The 18927-nt window shown below is 34.9% G+C and overlaps 1 protein-coding gene across 24 annotated transcripts in view; it reads right to left on the bottom strand.

The window, feature by feature from the left end:
* The window catches only part of COBLL1 (cordon-bleu WH2 repeat protein like 1), a 151129-nt gene that overhangs the window by 6894 nt on the left and 125308 nt on the right, over positions 1-18927 (bottom strand). For 11 of the 24 annotated variants that reach the window (XM_074337180.1, XM_074337178.1, XM_074337165.1 and 8 more), the window contains 7 exons: positions 15557-15710; positions 15012-15086; positions 13712-13840; positions 9270-9504; positions 7720-7814; positions 2775-4321; positions 528-704 (listed from right to left, as the gene is read on the bottom strand). In XM_074337180.1, coding sequence (XP_074193281.1) covers positions 528-704; positions 2775-4321; positions 7720-7814; positions 9270-9504; positions 13712-13840; positions 15012-15086; positions 15557-15710 — 2412 coding nt within the window. The remainder of the gene's footprint in view (positions 1-527; positions 705-2774; positions 4322-7719; positions 7815-9269; positions 9505-13711; positions 13841-15011; positions 15087-15556; positions 15711-18927) is intronic. The other 13 variants (XM_019727320.2, XM_074337183.1, XM_074337182.1 and 10 more) reach the window with 8 other exon arrangements.

Raw genomic sequence — 18927 nt, forward strand, 5'->3', positions numbered from 1 at the left:
TAAACTTGAATTTCTCCATTAGGTCTTATCTAAATTCTTCAGATTGTCTCTACATTTTTGGTTTAAGCTATAAAACTCCCTCTCCTCCCTACCCACCCCTGGCCAATCCCATGTATGATAGTAACTTAATCACCTTAGGAGCCATGACTAAAAACATGCAGATTCCTATGTCTAGTGTAGGTTTTCTGCGATACGGAGGGATTTTCTTTCCAAAAGAATCTTTCTTGCTGGGATAACATAATTTCTTAAGAGCCAAGGCATTTTCTCGATATAGTTACATAACAGTGAGCAAAGCCACATTCTGTACCTGGCCCATGTTGTGGAAAACAGACCTGACATGTTTTTAAGGATGTGTAAGACTCTGGACTCTCTCAGCTTATACTTCAACAATGACCCCTGACATAAAAGTGTAACTTCCGGCATCTGCCCTATTCAGGTTTAAATGCCAGAAAACAATTTCCCCTAAGTATTAGTTTGACAATGTTGAAAATAAACCCACTGTCACCCATCTGATAAAGAAAACTTACGCTTTTCAATTTGGCAGCAGCCTCTCCGGAACGGATTGCAGTCAGTAAACTCTGTCGGATCTCTTCTGGATCAGAGCTTTGGAATGTTAAAGAACTTTGTCTCTTAAGGGTGAATGATGGGCAGTCAGTTGAAGATGGTCTTTGGGAATGCTGTTCATTATGTGCAGAGTTGTTTTCCTAAAAAAATAAAATAAATGCAAAATATTTATATGAACAGCAAGTGAAGAATGGGCCATTTTTCAAGAAATTTTCTTTACTAACAGTTCTTTAAGAATTACCATTTGCCTCACTGGTGTTCCAGACATAGCTCTATTTCCTCACCACTGCATTATCTCTGCTGCCAGAGCTCAGTTGGAAAAGGAGGGCATTAATTTACCTTTTCTTGAACAGGGGGTGCTAAGGAAGAAAAGTTGTACCTCTCTCTGTTTCATGAACACAGAGTAATTTTACAGTCTTTGAGTCAAATAATGCTGATTTCTCCAATGGAGTAGGCTAAAAGAGCCAAATGAATAATAAAAATATTCCACAGACTAAAAAATAACACATTTTCACAGTTCCAACATATTAGGTTGTGAAATTATTTTTGAAACGGTACAAAATGGACAAATATTGGCAATTTCATATTGGTTGAACCTAATGGATCTTCTAATAATGGAATATTAATGACTATACTACATGTAACAGTTTGTCTTGGGTGTCTGGAAATCACAGGGACTAAGTGATGGGCATGTTTTCTTTATTTTTCCCATGAGACTAAAAATAAATATTAGGAATTTCCAAATTTAAAAATCAAAAATTAAATAAACTTCTTAGGAAGGAAAATCTAGTAACTAATTTAACAGGCAACTATTGATCAAACAATCTTAAAAATGTCTTTTTTAAACTGTCAAATAAATATCTACACATGATGAGCTAAACAGAGCTCAGGCAGTGGCTCAAATACTGTATTATCTACATCAAGCTTCTGTTGTTCAGGAATGGTATTATTCCATTCTAAGAAAAATCACAGGCTTTGTTCCCAAGTAAAGAATTAATCTCTATATCATACATCTCGTCCTGACATTATATAAAGAAATAAACAAAAATGTGAAAATAAGGGTGTAGAGGGGAGGTAGATGAGGGTAAGGGGAGATGGGGGATGGTGATGGAAGGAGAACTGACTCTGGGTGGTGAACACACAATGGGACTAATAGATGATGTAATACAGAATTGTACACCTGAAATCTATGTAATTTTACTAAGAATTGTCACCCCAATAAATTTAAAAAATGTGAAATATATGAAGAAATGTTCTGCAAGATAAATATTGCTTTAAAATTATGGAAAAATCTTTACTTGGCAATACAGTTCATGTTCTGTTACTCTAGGAATGTTTGAAAAAGCAGTATAAAATACTTCTGAAACTGTCACACAAATGTGAAAACATTCTTTAAACACTAACAGAGTAGAAGTATACAAAGTATTTTTTTTAATTGCATGGGGATTATCATTAATTCATACTATGAATTTCACCCTCTCCTTTGACTATTTGAAGCTGGCAAATTATAACAGCTGAGCAAAATACTAAGTCAAAAAATCCACCTTTTTGGTAAATTATTAAGGTTTGCTAGTAGTTAAATGATTATTTTGGTCAACATACATATAACTGGAAAAGTTGACACTGAATTAAGAAAATAGGAAATTAAGAAAATTACGTATTTAAACTCTGGTTTCAATTTAAGTTATTTATATGTAAAAATGTTTGAGAAGCTGAGATTGAGTGTATAGGACAGAAAATACATTGCCAAGAGACACTTGGTTATTTTATCTAATCTTTGCTATTACTTATGTTTCCATATAATTAAAAGTATTTACTTTGCAATTATGTTAAATTGGAGAAAAAAATAAACCAGAACAGCTATACACACATTGAGATAAGAAAAACACAGAAAAATATAGTCAGAACTATAAACTAGTACATTATGCAAATGTCTGAGCAAAGAAACTTTAAATTAAACTATTTGCTAATGACATAATTACTTAATGATGATGCTCCAGTAATACCTGACCAGGTTATATGAATTACAATGATTCTGAGAGTAAATAATCAGATTCTATATACTTTTTTCCTACAGTAGGTTGTTTGACATTAATGAGATTAATACGAATCCAGGGTTAAATAACACACGAACCTATCAACGTTCTAGGTATCCCCCATTTAAACCTTGCGGTATAAGAACCCCTTGGTTTTAAAAAGGTAACATTTACCTTATCACTCACACTTTGTTGTGGGATGTCCACACACTTATTTACGGAAAGACTCTTCCCTTCCTCTGTGTCAGCTGGAGGCCCGGCACAGACATCGTCCCTACTTGACTCTGTGCGCACTTTGCTGAAAGACTGTGACCTTTTCACTACGGCCAGGGCAAACGGCGAAGGAGCCGAGCTCGAGTAAGGTCGTGGAGCACCAAAAGTTTTCAAAGTCTTCAGATGTAGTGCTGCGACGTGACTTGCGGGAAGAACCGGTTTCGGAGCGATGGGAGGAGGAGAGGTTTCAGCAGGCTTCGCACGGCTGACGCCAGCATCAGTGCTTTTAACGTGGGGCTGTGGAGGCGAGTCAGTTGTTTCACTTAAGGAAGAAGGAGTTTGCTCTGGAGGAGGGATCGGATCCCTTTCCACCTCTTTCTGTATTAGTTCCTTTGGAGTAGGGTTAGGGGCAGTGTGGACATTCTTGGCAGCTGCCGATGTCACATACTGACCTGAAACTCTTTTTTGCATCTGTAAGAAAAAAGAACTTGGTTTCGTCTGGGGATTTGAAACCCGAGATTTAAGTTTGGACTCCAAAATATTGTTTATATCTTCCAAATTCGGCACAAAAGGAGCTATGCCAGGGTCTCTCATCATCCTGGGAGGAGGTTTTACAGGATTTGCCATGGTGCTCCGGGGCGCGCTCTCTGTGCTCAGGCTCGGCTTGGGTTTAAGATCTATCTGTGGCTCCTTGGGGCTTTCAGAAATAACATGATCTTCTGTTTGGATTGCAGTTTCTTTCACATTCTCTTGAAGGTGCTTTTTTCCTAAAGTATGTATCTCCTGATCTTCTTGATACCCTGTGGTTTCTGATTCCCAATCTTTCAATATTTCCAGGGACTTGGGAGGCACTATTTTATAAGTAGTCATTCCAATTTTGGGTATATAGTCTCTTGTAATTTCATTTGAAGGTTTTGGCTTGGGATTGTAGTCTTGTCTGTAAAATGGATAATTCTTTACGTAAGAAGTTGAAGTGTTGTTAATCCCGTCAACAGGAGGCAAAAGGTCATCATTACCATGTGCACAAATTGGATCTTTTATGGTGAGCCGATCTTCTGAATGTACCATGAGGGGGCCCTGACTCCTGGATTCTCCTGAGGTATCTACAGCATCTCGGGGACTTACAGACGAATGGTGAGTTGGCTTGTTGTTACTTGCAGTTTGAACACTTTCATCAACTTTAAAGTCAGACAAATGATGACGTTGGTGATTCCCATCAAAACTGTTACAGGAAGGAGTCGTCTGAATTGCTGCATCTTGCATTTTTGTCTTTTCTGCACTGGGCTGATGCAGTTTTTGGTCTGGTACTGATGAAGCAGCTAGACGATTTTCCTTGTAACTTCTAACAGGTTCAGTTTTATGTGCCTGATAGTTTGATAATCTGTTAACGTTCATGTCCACGTTGTCATTTTTGGCAACACCTCCTACATTGATTTCTGTTCTCCTCACTCCATTTTTCATATTATCTTCTGTGTTCACTGAAATGGCAATTATTTCATTTTGATCTACTGAGAGAAAAAAAATTATCATCAAGATCAGTATAGAAAAAAAAGTAAAAAAACCTCAGTTTGTAATGCTTTCCTGCCTCAAAGTGACATAGATTGGTTTGACTTCTACAGGAACTTTTTCAGCTCACTAATTGTACAAAAGCAGGTAATGGCATTCAGAGAAAACAGCATGGGCTGTGACATCACAGAGACCTGAGTCTGGAACCCAGCTTGACTAATTACAATCTCTGTGGCTACAACGTGGTACTTCACCCTTTGAGCCTCCATTTGCTCAGATGTAAACATGTGAAAATATGTATTACAGTTGACCCTTGAAGGACATGGGGAGTAGGGGAGCCAACCCCACTGCACGATTGAAAATTCATATATAACTTTTGACTCCCGCAAAACTTATCTAATAGGCTACTGTTGACTAGAAGCCTTACCGATACCATAAACAGTCAACTGACATATATTTTGTATGTTATATGTATTATATACTGTATTCTTACAATGAAGTAAGCTAGAGAAAAGAAAATTTAAGAAAATCAAAAGGAAAATACTTTCACAGTATTTATTGGGAAAAAAACCTGTAAATAACTGGACCCGTGGATTTCAAACCCATGTTTTTCAAGGACCAACTATATATTTTATATATCATTTATATAACATGATTATTAGGATAGGCTATTGCCCAGAAAAAGCACTCCATAGAAGATAGCAATGTTTCTTCTTATAAGTAAAGATTTCATATTTCAGTCATTGTTAAGAATGACAAAAGAAATTGACAAATTCAAAAAAGATATTTATACTTTTTTTTTATTTTGATTCTCTTTGTCTTTTCTATAGCTCTTAGTGTATTTATATTTTATACATAACATTAAAATGGAAACAATCCCAGCAATGTTATCAGTTTTAATTAAGGCAGATAGTAGAAACATTACCTTGAAGAGCTGAAGTAAAAACAGAATCTAAATTGATTGTCTTGTTCGTTGTCCTCACTGAAGACTTTTTAGAGGACTTTGTCTTTAGATGTGTCTAGTATTGAGCAAAGTGATTTATATTCTGTGCTCCACTAGTCAAATGCCCAGAACAGTAATTTCTACTGAAAGACCAGCAAACCCTCATCTTCAAAATCCTTAGTAGCCTCCTCTTTAAAATATGGTAATTTGCACAGCAAGTGAGATGTGGGCCTTGGGAGTCAAATTGTGAAAGGATGTCAAGTATTGCTCTATAGTTTTATCATCGCTCACTTTTACCTATAAAACAAAGACCAATTTCCTTGCCTAAAATGTCATGAGATAGTTAAAATAGTTCCTCTGTTTAAAAAGAAAAAAGACAAGAAATAAGGAAGATATGCATGCATATATGCATGTATGCATGCATGGAAAAAAAAATCATGTTGCCTGGTAAATTTGTATACAAACAATTTTTAAAAACATCTTCATACTTTTAAAGTATGCCTAATTGTACAATTATTTGGTCATGGTATATTTTGTATTATGTTACAAGGTTCTTATATTAAATATGTAATTTTAAAATACAATTCATTTTTATTCTTTCCAAATAAAATGCAACTGATTATCAGGATATCTACTCTCTATATGAGTCACTTTTGTCAATGACAAATAATTTACTAACTTTGTGATTTATAAAATTAAGGACAGGTGATTAGGCAGCATGGAAGAGGTACATTTATGCCTATGCTCATATTTACTTGTTTCATAAGTATTTTTAGTATCTGTATGAAAAGTACCAATTTCAACACTGCTGTGAACAGAAAAGAATGTGAAAAATGGTCTCTGGCACTGGGAAATGAGACTAATGTATTTCCTTCTGTCTTATTTCTCATTTTCCACGGAATATAGATATATCCCAGTTATACAACAGAAACATTTTCCAAAAGAAAGTATATCAATGTAAAAATATATTTTAAATGAAATCCCCTATAACAAACTTTAATTTATTGGCTTAGTAATCCAAATTTCTATTTCTCACATTTTTGGTGGTTATACTTATTTTACCATTGTCTAACTCTGAATTTCTCATCAAAATTTCAAAATTATTACCAATGATTGTCAGGCCTGGATAGCCAGAAACACTAGTGAATTTATTAGTTAATCCACCCTTCAATATACCTGGTAACGATGCTACCCAAGTGTCAGTGAATGGTGAGGCCATTTTCCAAGAAGAGCTAGCAGAGTGGGAAGGTATATTTTGTACTATCCTGTCCTTCTCTACTCAAAACTGACAACAACATCTACACCCTGGAGAAACGATGATTTAGATAAGTAGGCAGGGTAGGTAAAAAGGGAGGACAACACAATCTGTCATAGTAGTATATGTCACGAAAAATTGAATCAAGAGGAAAAGAATGGGAGAAACTAAATGTTTTTAGACCTTCTCAGTATTTCATCTCTGGGTGGTATAGACCATGGGGGAAATGAATTGGAGACATACATATTCAAATTAACCAACGCATATCACATCACATATATAAAATGACACACATCTCTAGCTATCCATATCTGTTTGTCTATCTATCTGTTTGTGACATTGAGATGAGCCAAGTTTTATCCAAACAGGAATATGTTTGTTTTCTAAGAATCTTAACCTAGTTCTATGTAAACATAATAGATTGGACTATGAAAATTCATAAGCCACTTCCTGCATATGCCCTTAAAATATCATTATGCATTCCTTGCATCTTCTATTTGTGTAGTATCATTTCTCTAAAATTCAATCTGAAGTATATATTTTAACAGTATCTCAGTGTTCTGCTATGTGCTGTGAGGAATTCAAACAAAGTATCAAATACAATCGCTATGCAATCCTGGCAATGAAGAATTTTAAAAATAATAATTAGCTGGACTCTTAAATTCTGGTTAAAAAAGGATATATAATGAGAAAGAGAAGAAACTGTCTTGCTTTGGAGGAAATATTGGTAAATAACTTTACATAATTAGATGGTTTAGACCTTAAAAATCAAACAGACAAGTTTCACCCAAGGTATAGCAACTTGACTATGAATTAAAACAGGCTTGAACTACAGAGTCATTAAAAGGAAAAAAGATACAGATCACAAGTAGATGCATAGAGTATAAATCTTTAAAATCTGAGTTAGATAACCTCTAACATTTAACAACAACAAAAGTGATATACATAGTAGTTAAGAGCACACTTTGGAGTAATATCACCTGAGTTCAAATCTCAGGTCTACCACTTATTAATTGTGGTACTTCAGACCTCACATAATATCTTTGTGGCTCAATCATCTGTAAAATGGGACTAAAGATAATACCCATAAATGAGTTAATATACAAGATTAAATAAGTTAATATACATAAAGGGTTAAGAATGGCCCCTGGCATATAGTAAGTGCTATGAAAGTGTTGCCTATTAGTGTTTATAGAACTCACCATTCTCTTGGTTTGGGCCGAACGACTTCAAGTTTCTCACACTGTCAACTACCCTCTCTTCATTGCTTGCATTATACACCAGCAAGTGTGGTCCTCTGCAAAATATATTGTGTTATACATTGACACTGCACACACACACACACACACACACACACACACGGCAAGAAAACAGGCAATAATCTCCAAAGACAGATGGACTGAAATAATCATCTTCTTATGCCAAATACTAATAATTGAATAGCAAAGAAACCCACAACTGAGAGGATATGCTGCTATGAAACATTAGCTTTCATATGGTGGTCCTATTACGAAGAAAAATGTAAAAATCGTGGTAAAATGAACATGTTTCCAAAAAGAGTGTCTTTTTGTTATTATTGATTATTTGTCTTTTAAAGAAAAAGGAAATAAATGAAACATTTTAGTTTTGCGTCTGGCAAGGTCAACCTCTGCCAAGTCAGGATGTGGATTGACCTCACTGGGTTTTATTGATGATAGAAGCGTTTAATTTGGAGACAATCCCATGAAAATTATAGCAAAACTTTGATGGTTTATTTTGCATAGTCAATTTCATCGTTATTCATGGTGTGGCATTTCTAACAATATAAGTGTACTGTAACTTTCAATTCTTAGGATCAAGTGGAAAGCTTATTTTCTGTGTCATAAAATTGACTGTAAAAATAATAGAATATCACACTCTAATATACAGAACTGTTTTATATACTAGTCAGTGAAAATCCTTAAGGAGAATTTGGTGATATTAAATGAAAATTAAATGTTTCATTGAAGTTAAATAGGTAATAAGCAAAATATATGCAATATAAACGAACAAAAACTTTTATGTTTGATTCATACAAATGAACTATATGTTAATGGTTTATCGGACATAGGAATACCAGAACTGTTGAATTTGATTTTATTTAAAAACAATTAAGGCCGGCCTGGTGGCTCAGGCGGTTGGAGCTCCGTGCTCCTAACTCTGAAGGGTGCCAGTTCGATTTCCACATGGGCCAGTGGGCTCTCAACCACAAGGTTGCCAGATTGATTCCTCAAGTCCTGCAAGGGATGGTGGGCAGTGCCCCCTGCAACTAAGATTGAACACGGCACCTTGAGCTGAGCTGCCGCTGAGCTCCCAGATGGCTCAGTTGGTTAGAGCGCGTCCTCTCAACCACAAGGTTGCCAGTTCGACTCCCGCAAGGGATGGTGGGCTGCGCCCCCTGCAACTAGCAATGGCAACTGGACCTGGAGCTGAGCTGCGCCCGCCACAGCTAAGACTGAAAGGACAACAACTTGACTTGGAAAAAAGTCCTGGAAGTACATACTGTTCCCCAAAAGTCCTGTTTCCCTTCCCCAATTAAAAAAAATAAATCTTAAAAAAATTACATGTAAATAGACACTTTATTAATAAACATTTTTATAATGATGGTAAAAGGGATGGAGTCTAAACTGAAGGGATGACTATATTTGTGTTTAAAATATCAGATCTATATTGCAGAAGACTAGTATTAATTAAACAAACCACCACCAACACTTCTAGCACACAGACAACTTACTGTCCATCTGTGTTTCTAGTTTCTTGTTTTTCTTCTTTAGAATTTTGTGAGGGCTCTCCAGTATCATTGCCAAGGACTGAGTCAGGATCATTTTTCAGTGTGTTTATTATATCAGTAGATCTAACAGAAATATCTTGTGACTTCCCCGAAATATTTCCAGCTTCATCTTTAGGCACTTCACTCAGCTCTTCCTTTTCATCTATCTCTTCAAGACTATAATCAGAGCTTATTCCAGCTACAAAGAAATGAAGATATAATCCTAAATATTAATTTGCTTCATTCATGCTATGCAATCCTGGCAAAAGGAATTTTATAAATAATATTTAGCTGGACTCTTAAATTCTGGTTCAAAAAGTATAGTGAAATACTTTTCTAATGGTAAATAATCAGGTTAACGTATTATCAGATTATATCAGACACATACAATTCTAAAATTAATATGCTGTCACTCTAGGTTTTATTCATGGTAGAAAAAAGACGTTTAAACTCAAACTTCAAGTTATATATTTCATTTAATAATATGCCTTCAATTTAAATGATTTTTACATTTATGTAAGAGCTCTAAATGTAAATGAAAAAAATGATATATTTGTATTGTCTGTAAATGTAAAATGACTCAGCAGTTATCAGTACAATTGAGAATTATCTAAGCCCTTTTAAAAATACTTATGCTCACACCCTACCCCACACCTGTTAAATCAGAATCCCTGAAGGATGAGACCAAGAATTTTTAAGGCTCCTCAGGTGATTCAAATATGCAACCAGGATTAAAAGCCACTGATTTACATTCTTCATGTAAGTTTTAAAAATACAACTAGAATAAGTATTATACAATGAAAATTAGGTTTTATTCCCATCCAGTTTAAGTCTCAGAGACAACCTCTTTCTCCAGTGTTTTTAATATGTTATCAGAAAGTATAAGAATATATAAGCAGATATGCATACTCACATGTTTCGTTCTCTATTTTGTTGGTTTATTTAACATAAATGGAAGCATACTGCACTTGATGTTTTTCACCTAACATTTTTTTGCTCCACTTACTATACCATAAAGATTGTCCCATATCAAGTTGTGTGCGTGCGTGTGTATGTGTATTTTCAAACTGCGGTGAACATTTCATTGTATAAAAAATGGGTGTATTATTTCTTAACACCAACAACAAACGTCCAACAGACTAAAAGAGGAGCCATCCTAAGCAGTTAGTATCCATACTTGTGTAAAGTTTATTTAAACCAAAGAATGAAGTTCTGGACCGTTGATTATTTAAATTCAACACTTCCATTTACACAATAGCAGCTGAACAAAGTTTAATTTTTACCATATTGAAGGGGGAAGAGGTGGTATAGCATTGGATTATAGTGATCAGCACATCTATAAAATTCAATAAAACTTTAACATATTTGAAGAATATTTAAAGTACTTAAAATATATTTAGTTTTATCTTTAGACACTCAGAAAATTGTGGTATTTGTATGTTTTAATAGGAAAATATGGAGAATGTTAATGGCATTTTTATTGTAAATAAAAATAGATTATCCAAATAGTCTCGTCCCTCTTTAGAGAGAAAAATAGATTATCCAACAGAAAATATATTTCAAAAATTGAATTTAAATAATTTTAAATATATATATTGAGGAGAATCTTTTTTTACTATAACATGTAAAATAATCATTATGATGCCAGTGTACAATAGTATGTGTCTGAGAGTACATTGCATCTAAGTAGTAAGAGTATATTTAAATAATTTGAAAACTGTGTATTGAGAAAATGAATGGCCATTTTGATTTAAATGTATGTTTTATAAATGGATCCTCAGTATATATTAAGCTCTTTTGGAAATTAGATTAACTAGGTAACATTTAGCAAATGATTGACTGCTATCCCTATTTCTTTCTTGCCCATCGCAAGTGTTTCAGAAATACACAAACTTTCTTTAAGTATGGCACCCTCACTGAGAAACTGGTCTCAAATAATACAAGTATGAAGAATGATTTACATGTTTCAAAAATCTTCTCAAATTATTTTTCTAGGATTTTGTAACTTATTGGTTGCAAGCATCATTTATAGGCTTGCTCAAATACCGTGTTGCCCCGAGAATAAGACCTAGCCGGACAATCAGCTCTCATGCGTCTTTTGGAGCAAAAATTAATATAAGATCCATTATATTATATCATATCATATCATATCATATCATATTAATTATATTCATTATATTTATATTATATTTATTATATTATGTTATATTATATTACATTATATTATACTGGGTCTTATATTAAAATAAGACTGGGTCTCATATTAATTTTTGCTCCAAAAGACACATTAGAGCTGATTATCTGGCTAGGTCCTATTTTTAGGGAAACACAGCATTTATTTGTTACTAGCCTGAAAAGTACACCTATTATAAAATGTCTTAGAAAAGGCTGCATTTCTTTTAAAAAATTCGAGTCATCCAAGAGAACTTTCACAGTTGGTTTTCAGAATAGTACAGATTTCCCTAAGCTCTTTTTTTTTTTTTTTTAATGAACCCCAGGTATCAATTCCATTATGCAGCTTTAACAACTATACATTTGCAAATATTTTCTCCCATTTTGCGGGGTGTATTTTCTCTTTCTGTATTCTTTGAAACACAATTTTTTAAAATTTACTGGGTTGACAATGGTTAATAAAATTACATAGGTTTCAAGTGTACAATTCTATAACACATCATCTATATATCACATTGTGTGCTCACTACCCAATGAGCTACTAAGCTTTGAAAAGTATTAAATAAAGTTTGTTCTGCATGGGTTAACAGACTTATATGATGGCCAAATTTTAGGACTACAATAAAAAACAACAACTGGGGTGAGGGCTGTGAAAAATAATTTTTATAAATGTTATACCACAACTATCATATTTCAGCTTCAAAAGTTGTAAAGAAAGAATATTCACTTTGAAAGTACACAGTGCTCAAATTCTTAGTAAAGCTTTAAAATTTAACAACTTTCAAACTGTAAATGTTAAAAATAGTACAAAAAATCATTTATAAGTATAATTATTGAAAATTCTTTTACATTTACTTAGCTTTATATAATTTGAATATGTTTATCTTAACTTTTTCAGCCCCTCTAAGGATAGCAAAATTGAAACAAAAAATAAAATAAAAAAATTCTTCATAAATCAGAAAATGTAATACCTATTAAGTAAAACTTTTAGAAGATATTCTTGTAAGTATGTAGCATTTTACTTGCATGTTTTTAAAGTTTAAAATTTCACTGAGACTTTTAGCTATCTTGTTTATTTTTCGTGGAGCTGATCAAATTGGCAAATTGACAAATACCTCTCTTTGATAAAATATAATTATATTAAATTAAATCTAGTCTGGTGAGCTACTGTTTTTATTCATTCAAAAAATGTTCACTGTGTCAGACACTATTGTAGTTGCTGTTAGACAGTTATTTTTTCATTTTTAAAAATTGAAGTATCATTCACACAGTAAAATTCACCATTTTTGGAATAGATTTTGGAATGTCCAGTTTTGAGAAAGATATATAGTTGTGTGACCATCAAGATATAAAACAATTCCATCAATCTCCAAAATCCCCCATACCCCTTGGTGACTAACCCCACCACACCCCTAGCCCCAGTTTCTGGTAACCATTATACTTATAGTTTTGCCTTTGCACGAATGTATATCAATGAAAACATACAGCATCTAGCCATTAAGTCTGGCTTCCTTCATTTAACATAATGCATTTGAGATTCAGCCATGTTGTTGTATGTATTAGTTATTCATTCATTTTTATGGGTAGGCAGTAGTATTCCAATCAGTTTGTTTATCCATTCCTCAGTTTCAGACATTGGGTTGTTTCCCATTTTTGGCAATAATAAAAATTCCATAATAATTCACATGGAAGTTTGTGTATACACATAGGTTATCACTTCTCTTGAGAAAATATCTAGGAGTGGAATTGCTGGGTCATATAGGAAATAAATGCTGAAATTTTATTTTTAAAAAATTGCCAAACTATTTTTTTAAATTAGCCACACAATTCTGTATTCCTATAAGCAGTGTGTGATAGTACACTAGTTCTAAATAACTGGTTTGAGGTGACAAGGACACTTCCTGAGACACTGAATAATTGAGTAAAATATTTGTGATAAAATTCAATACCTAACTATAAAGTTTCACCGTCTGGTAACAAAATAATTCCAATAATTTCAAAATAAAAAATCAAGAGCAATACTACAGTAAGTTAGCCACACCTAGGTAACAAAGGAGTAGTTCAAGAAAGAAAAAATATATATATTCTTTTATATGTATATAGTTACACATTGGAAATAATAAATTTCAAACAGTTTGCCAAAAAAGCAGAAAGCTCAATAGGAGAGAATCTGAAACCCTTCAGAGCCACTGATTTTATTCATCTTACACCTGAAGAAAGGCCCGGTCACCTACATGTCAGAGATGCTACGGGCGTTCCAGGGCACTCGGAGAGAGAGGCTTCATCCACCTGTTTGGGCACAGTGCACTGTTCGTGACTGGGGAGCCCAGGGCCAAGGGAGCCTTCTGCCAAAGAAGTAAAATCTGTGGAAATGGCACTCAGACAACAGAGTTAAGGAAAGCAGAGACCAAGAAGCATTCCGGAAGAAATCAGATTTGTTAGCTCACAATTATCCATGCATTAAACAAGAAGTAAAAGGGGGGGGGAAGGAAAAGAAATAGATATCAAGCAAAGTTTGAAAAGTAGTCACATCTTTTTCTAATCCTTCAGAATCTTCGTATTTCACTTATATAGTTTGATACAATTTAATAAATTTCCTTTTTGGAACAAACGGTATCTTGATATCATTTTGGGTAGGAGTTAAGAAAAAATCATTACTAATTATCTAATGGTAACATTTTTAATTACAGAGGAAATGAGAATTCTTATATAAGATGTGTTAAAATCCCAAATTCCTAAGTATCACTTAAAGATTAAAGATTCAGGAGCATTTTAGTACTTCTGCGTTTTTCCTGTATTTGTGAATACGAACTGTAAAAATTAGGTAAGATTATATGAAGCAATTTTCATACTTATCAAATTATCCCCATGCTAAAGTACTGGCATAGTAATATTCTAGTTTTGATTATACATTATTAGCCTGTCATGTTAATTTATAGCTAACTTCAAATTAAGTCTACGGATTAAGAAATTTTATCATACTTATAATAGCTACTAAACAGCTATTATTAAAAATATTAGAAATCAGTATTAGATTGAATTATCTTATTTTTACTGGACTTTCACTTATTGGGAGAGAATCCAAAGTGAGACAATAGAAAATATTTCATGATAACAAATTTTTACCATTAGAACACTATGTATATTAAATTCACACCTAGCATAGTTGGGTAAAGAACAGTGCTTTACAACTTCATGTAAGTTTTCTTCTGAACACACCAAAATGTGTCATTACGCTTAGGATAGAGATTAATAACTAACTGGTAACCTGACATTGCATTACAACAACAACAAAAACACAGGAGACCTAGTAAGGAAAGTACTCAAGGTACCAGAACTAGAAATTTGAGTTCTGCCAGTTTCATACTCTAAACCCAGGGGGAAATTTTTTCATTTCATCATATAAAATTTGGGAAATGGAGTCAAAACATCTGTATCTCTTTCATATACAGGGCATTTTAACTAGATTAATTCCTCAACTGTCATGAATGGTCTTTTTCAGTAACTACATGCTGTGGAGTAAAGGCGTCATACCTGGACTGGATAGCCCCTCGGGAAAGTTTGCTTCTGAAACACTGTCTGCACGAACCACATGTACTGACTGCGGGGCTAGAAGACAGAAGCAACACAACTTATTACAAAGTCACATTCAAAATTAAACAATCCCTTAGTAACTTAACTTAGTTATTGTTTATGCAATTCACAAAGAGATAGCCCTAACCTTGTTAGAAGCCCTTTTAGTGTCCAGCTGTGATACAACTAAAATCTACTTAGATTCCCATTTCTACATATAGTCAATCCTAGAATGGCAGGATCTTTCTGAAAAGATTCACAAATTATCACATGCTCATATTAGGATAAAGAAGCTGTATGATTTTTTTCATTTTATTTTGTCATGTTGCAGATTTTAAAATGGTGGCTAAGTGAGAATAATAAGGAATTAAGTATTATTAAAATTAATTAAAAGCCTAAGTTTGTCTTATTATTAATAAAAAGACATGACTTAGATCCTGTATCATTTTTACTATCTATATTAAAAAACAATGCCAATGTGAGGCTAATGAGAAAAGGCACATTACCAGTCATATGACTATTTTCATCACTGTGAGGCAGGGATGTCTTGGAGGGTGGGGAAGGTGCCTTTCGCTTTGTCCTTTTCAAAGACGAATTCCCAACGGATGAGCTACTGAGCTTCAAAGAGCCTGTCCTCACTATGCTTGCTCCACAGGAACTCTATGGAGAACAAAATGACCAAACAAAATCTCTACTTGGAAATTAAAAGCAACCTTGAGACAGACACTGACCTTTACACAAACACATTATATGGCAATACGGAATGTAAGAGTCACGCATTCAGAAACCACTTATGGTGCATTTACCGTGTGCCAAAAGCTGGGTTATGAGATGGATACGTAAAGAAATACAAAACACGGTCCTTCTTAAGAAACTTAGGCCAGGATGGGAGGCTGACATGCAAACCAATAATTATAATGTAGAGGGGTTCTAAGCAATACAGTTAAAAAACCAACTTTCAAAGAAAAATATGGAGAAAATATTGGACATAAAGAGCTTAAAAAAAGGGAAGAATATTTGTACATTAAGAGCTGGCTTGATTAGTCTTTCTCTTTTTAGCACTAACGTATTTCAAAAATTTATGTCCATTCTAATGGTCATTTGAGGCCCCTGACTCTACACAGCTAATGATCACATTCACATGGCATATGGCTGTCAGCAGATACCCACAATAATCCTGCTTCATCGGGCTGGCCAGTGCCTCCTGGCCCACGGCCGTGTCACCTTGCTCTTTCCCTTTACAGCAAAGCTGCTTAAAACAATTACTCACAGTTTTTGTCTCCAATTTCTCATCTCTCACTTGAACCCTTCCAATCAGACTGAACCCAAACTTTGGTCCATTAGAATTATTTGTGTCAAAGTCATCAATGACCTCCACAACCAAATCAGTGGTTATTTCTTAGAACTCATTTATTTGACCTATTTGCAGCACTGAACAGAGTTGACCACTTAGAATGCTCTATTTTTTACTTCCAGGATATCGCTTTCCTCACTCTGCATAGATCCAAAGTGTTTTCTTTGTTGGTTGCTTTTCATCTCAGTCCTTGGACATGGATATTCTCTTTAGTATCTATGCCCACTCTCTTGGTAATCTCCTCTATTCACTTGGTTTTATGTATTAGTTATATGCTGATGAATTCCAAACTTATACCTCCATCCTGGGCCTCTAGGTGATCTCCAGTTAATGTCTAAGGCTATTTCAGACTTGGCAGGTCTAGAACTGATATCCTGATAACCTCTCCTTTCCCTTCTCCCATCAGAAATAATCCTGTTCTCACAGTCTTCCCAGTTTCAATAAAGAGCAAGTCATTCTTCCACTGGTTCAGGCCAGTAACTCTGTAGTCGCCCTCATCTCCTCTCTCTCACACTCTGCATTGTCCATCCTGTTGGCTCATGCAGCTCGACGGCTACCACAGAGTATGAATTCATCAGGAACTTTCTAACTGGACTCTGCTGCCACATGACTTCCCTATAGTCCTTTCTCAACATAGCAGCAAACGGATCCTGTTAAAATGTAACTCAGATTAGGTCCCTGTGTTCAAAACCTGCTAATGGTTTCCCAATTGGCAGAGGACAAAGTCCTTGCATGACGTCTAAGGCCACTGACGACCTGGCCCCTAGATCTCGCACCAGCTCTTTCTCCTAGTATGGAGCGACTCACCCCACTCCAGCCACACTAGCCTTCATGGAGCTCTTCAAATGTGCCAGGAGTGTTCCCATCTCAGGATGGTTGCACGCACTGTTGTCTGTGCCTGGCATGCTCTTCTAATAACTTAATATCAGGTCATTTCTCAAATGTTACCTTTTCAATGAGTTCTTCCTTGACCCCCAACACTCCCAGTCTTTCTTCCCAGCTTGATCTTTATGATCAGCATTTAACAGCTAACATACCATATAGCTGGCTTCTTTACTTTGTTTATTGTCTGCTTCCACCAGCATTGACTATCAAAGCAGGAATTTTTCTCCTATTTTGCTCACTGCTGTTATCTCCGGAACAATGTCTGACTCTCAACAAATATTTGTTGAATGAATGAAAGAATGAATGAAATACTGCCTTCTTCATTTGTAAATAAAAGAACTTGATAAACCTGGACTAGGAGAGTACCTAAAGCTTGGGTCATTGTCCAATATTTACCAGACAATGCAAATACACCTAAGAGAAGTGAACTAGTTCATATTTCCATCTTTCCGCCTTGCTACATACTAAGAAAAATACAGCAAAGCAAATTTGACTGTTTTGTAATTTTGTAATATTTCTTCCAGAGAAGAAAGGAAGCCTGCCCCCAAAGAGAAAAATGTGAGTTAGTTGTCATCATCACCGCTGTGTTAGGTATAAAGAGGAAAGCAGGTCATCGCACAGGAAAAGCAGCACAATGAGGTCCAAGGTGGCAGGCACTTGATGCACACAGCTCTCAATAAGGATAACTCCTCTTAACAAGGGTGGGACAGGGTGGCTCCAGGCTGCCCTTACGGTAGTCCCACCATTAAACTTCTGCCACACCAACTGGTAAATAACTACAGCCACCAACCTCCTCCATCCTCATTACTCTCGTCTGTCCTCCAGAATTCTTCAGACCTCTCCATATTCCAGCAAGAAAAGAATTAAGCTGCCACCCAAACCCAGATTTTTATTCAGAACCACTAAAGCCAATTCTGAGGAAATGTAAGGGTCACTCCTACCTCTCCATGGGCAATCGGGTGGATCCTTAGTTGTTATCTGGACTTTTGAAATAATTAGGAGAAGGGCACTTGGTTGTAAATTAGCTAAGAAATGTAGTGATAGATGGACACTATATAAATGTCATCTTGAGTAGAATATGAAGTTTAAAGAAAAACCTGAGATATGTCTGCGTTTTCACTTGCTATTTTTAAAAGTAACAAATTTAGCAATCATTTAGAGAGATGATCAAATAGTCTCCAAAAACAATGTGGCACTTTGCTTTTTAAAATATTGATCTAAACATTGAAGACAGTAGGTGTCATTTTCTTTCTTGATGAATTTACTTCTGTAAAGCCCTACTGAAGCATGCCTCATTCCTATCACAGAATTAGTTCATCAGTAAGAACACAGTAGGTGATCAATAAGTAATTGCTCAATGTATGAAGTAATGGCAGCATTTGATTTTCCTCCTAGTTCCATGATGAAAACTTGTTTCCCATGTTTTAACTGATTGCTTTCATGAGGTCTATGATTAAAACCTGTTTTCCCCTTTAAGTCAGATTCCCAATCACTGTAATTTATCGGTCTTTTCTATTATCCGATAAAAGCAGTCACACATGAATTTCTCAGACAATACTATCTGTTTAGAAATTAGAGCTCTTAAATTTTGGTTGTAATATAATAAAGCAGACAGCATAGAAATAAAAAAGGGAGACA

The sequence above is a fragment of the Rhinolophus sinicus genome, linkage group LG01 (assembly GCF_036562045.2).
Source record: "Rhinolophus sinicus isolate RSC01 linkage group LG01, ASM3656204v1, whole genome shotgun sequence".
Taxonomy (NCBI): Eukaryota; Metazoa; Chordata; class Mammalia; order Chiroptera; family Rhinolophidae; genus Rhinolophus; species Rhinolophus sinicus.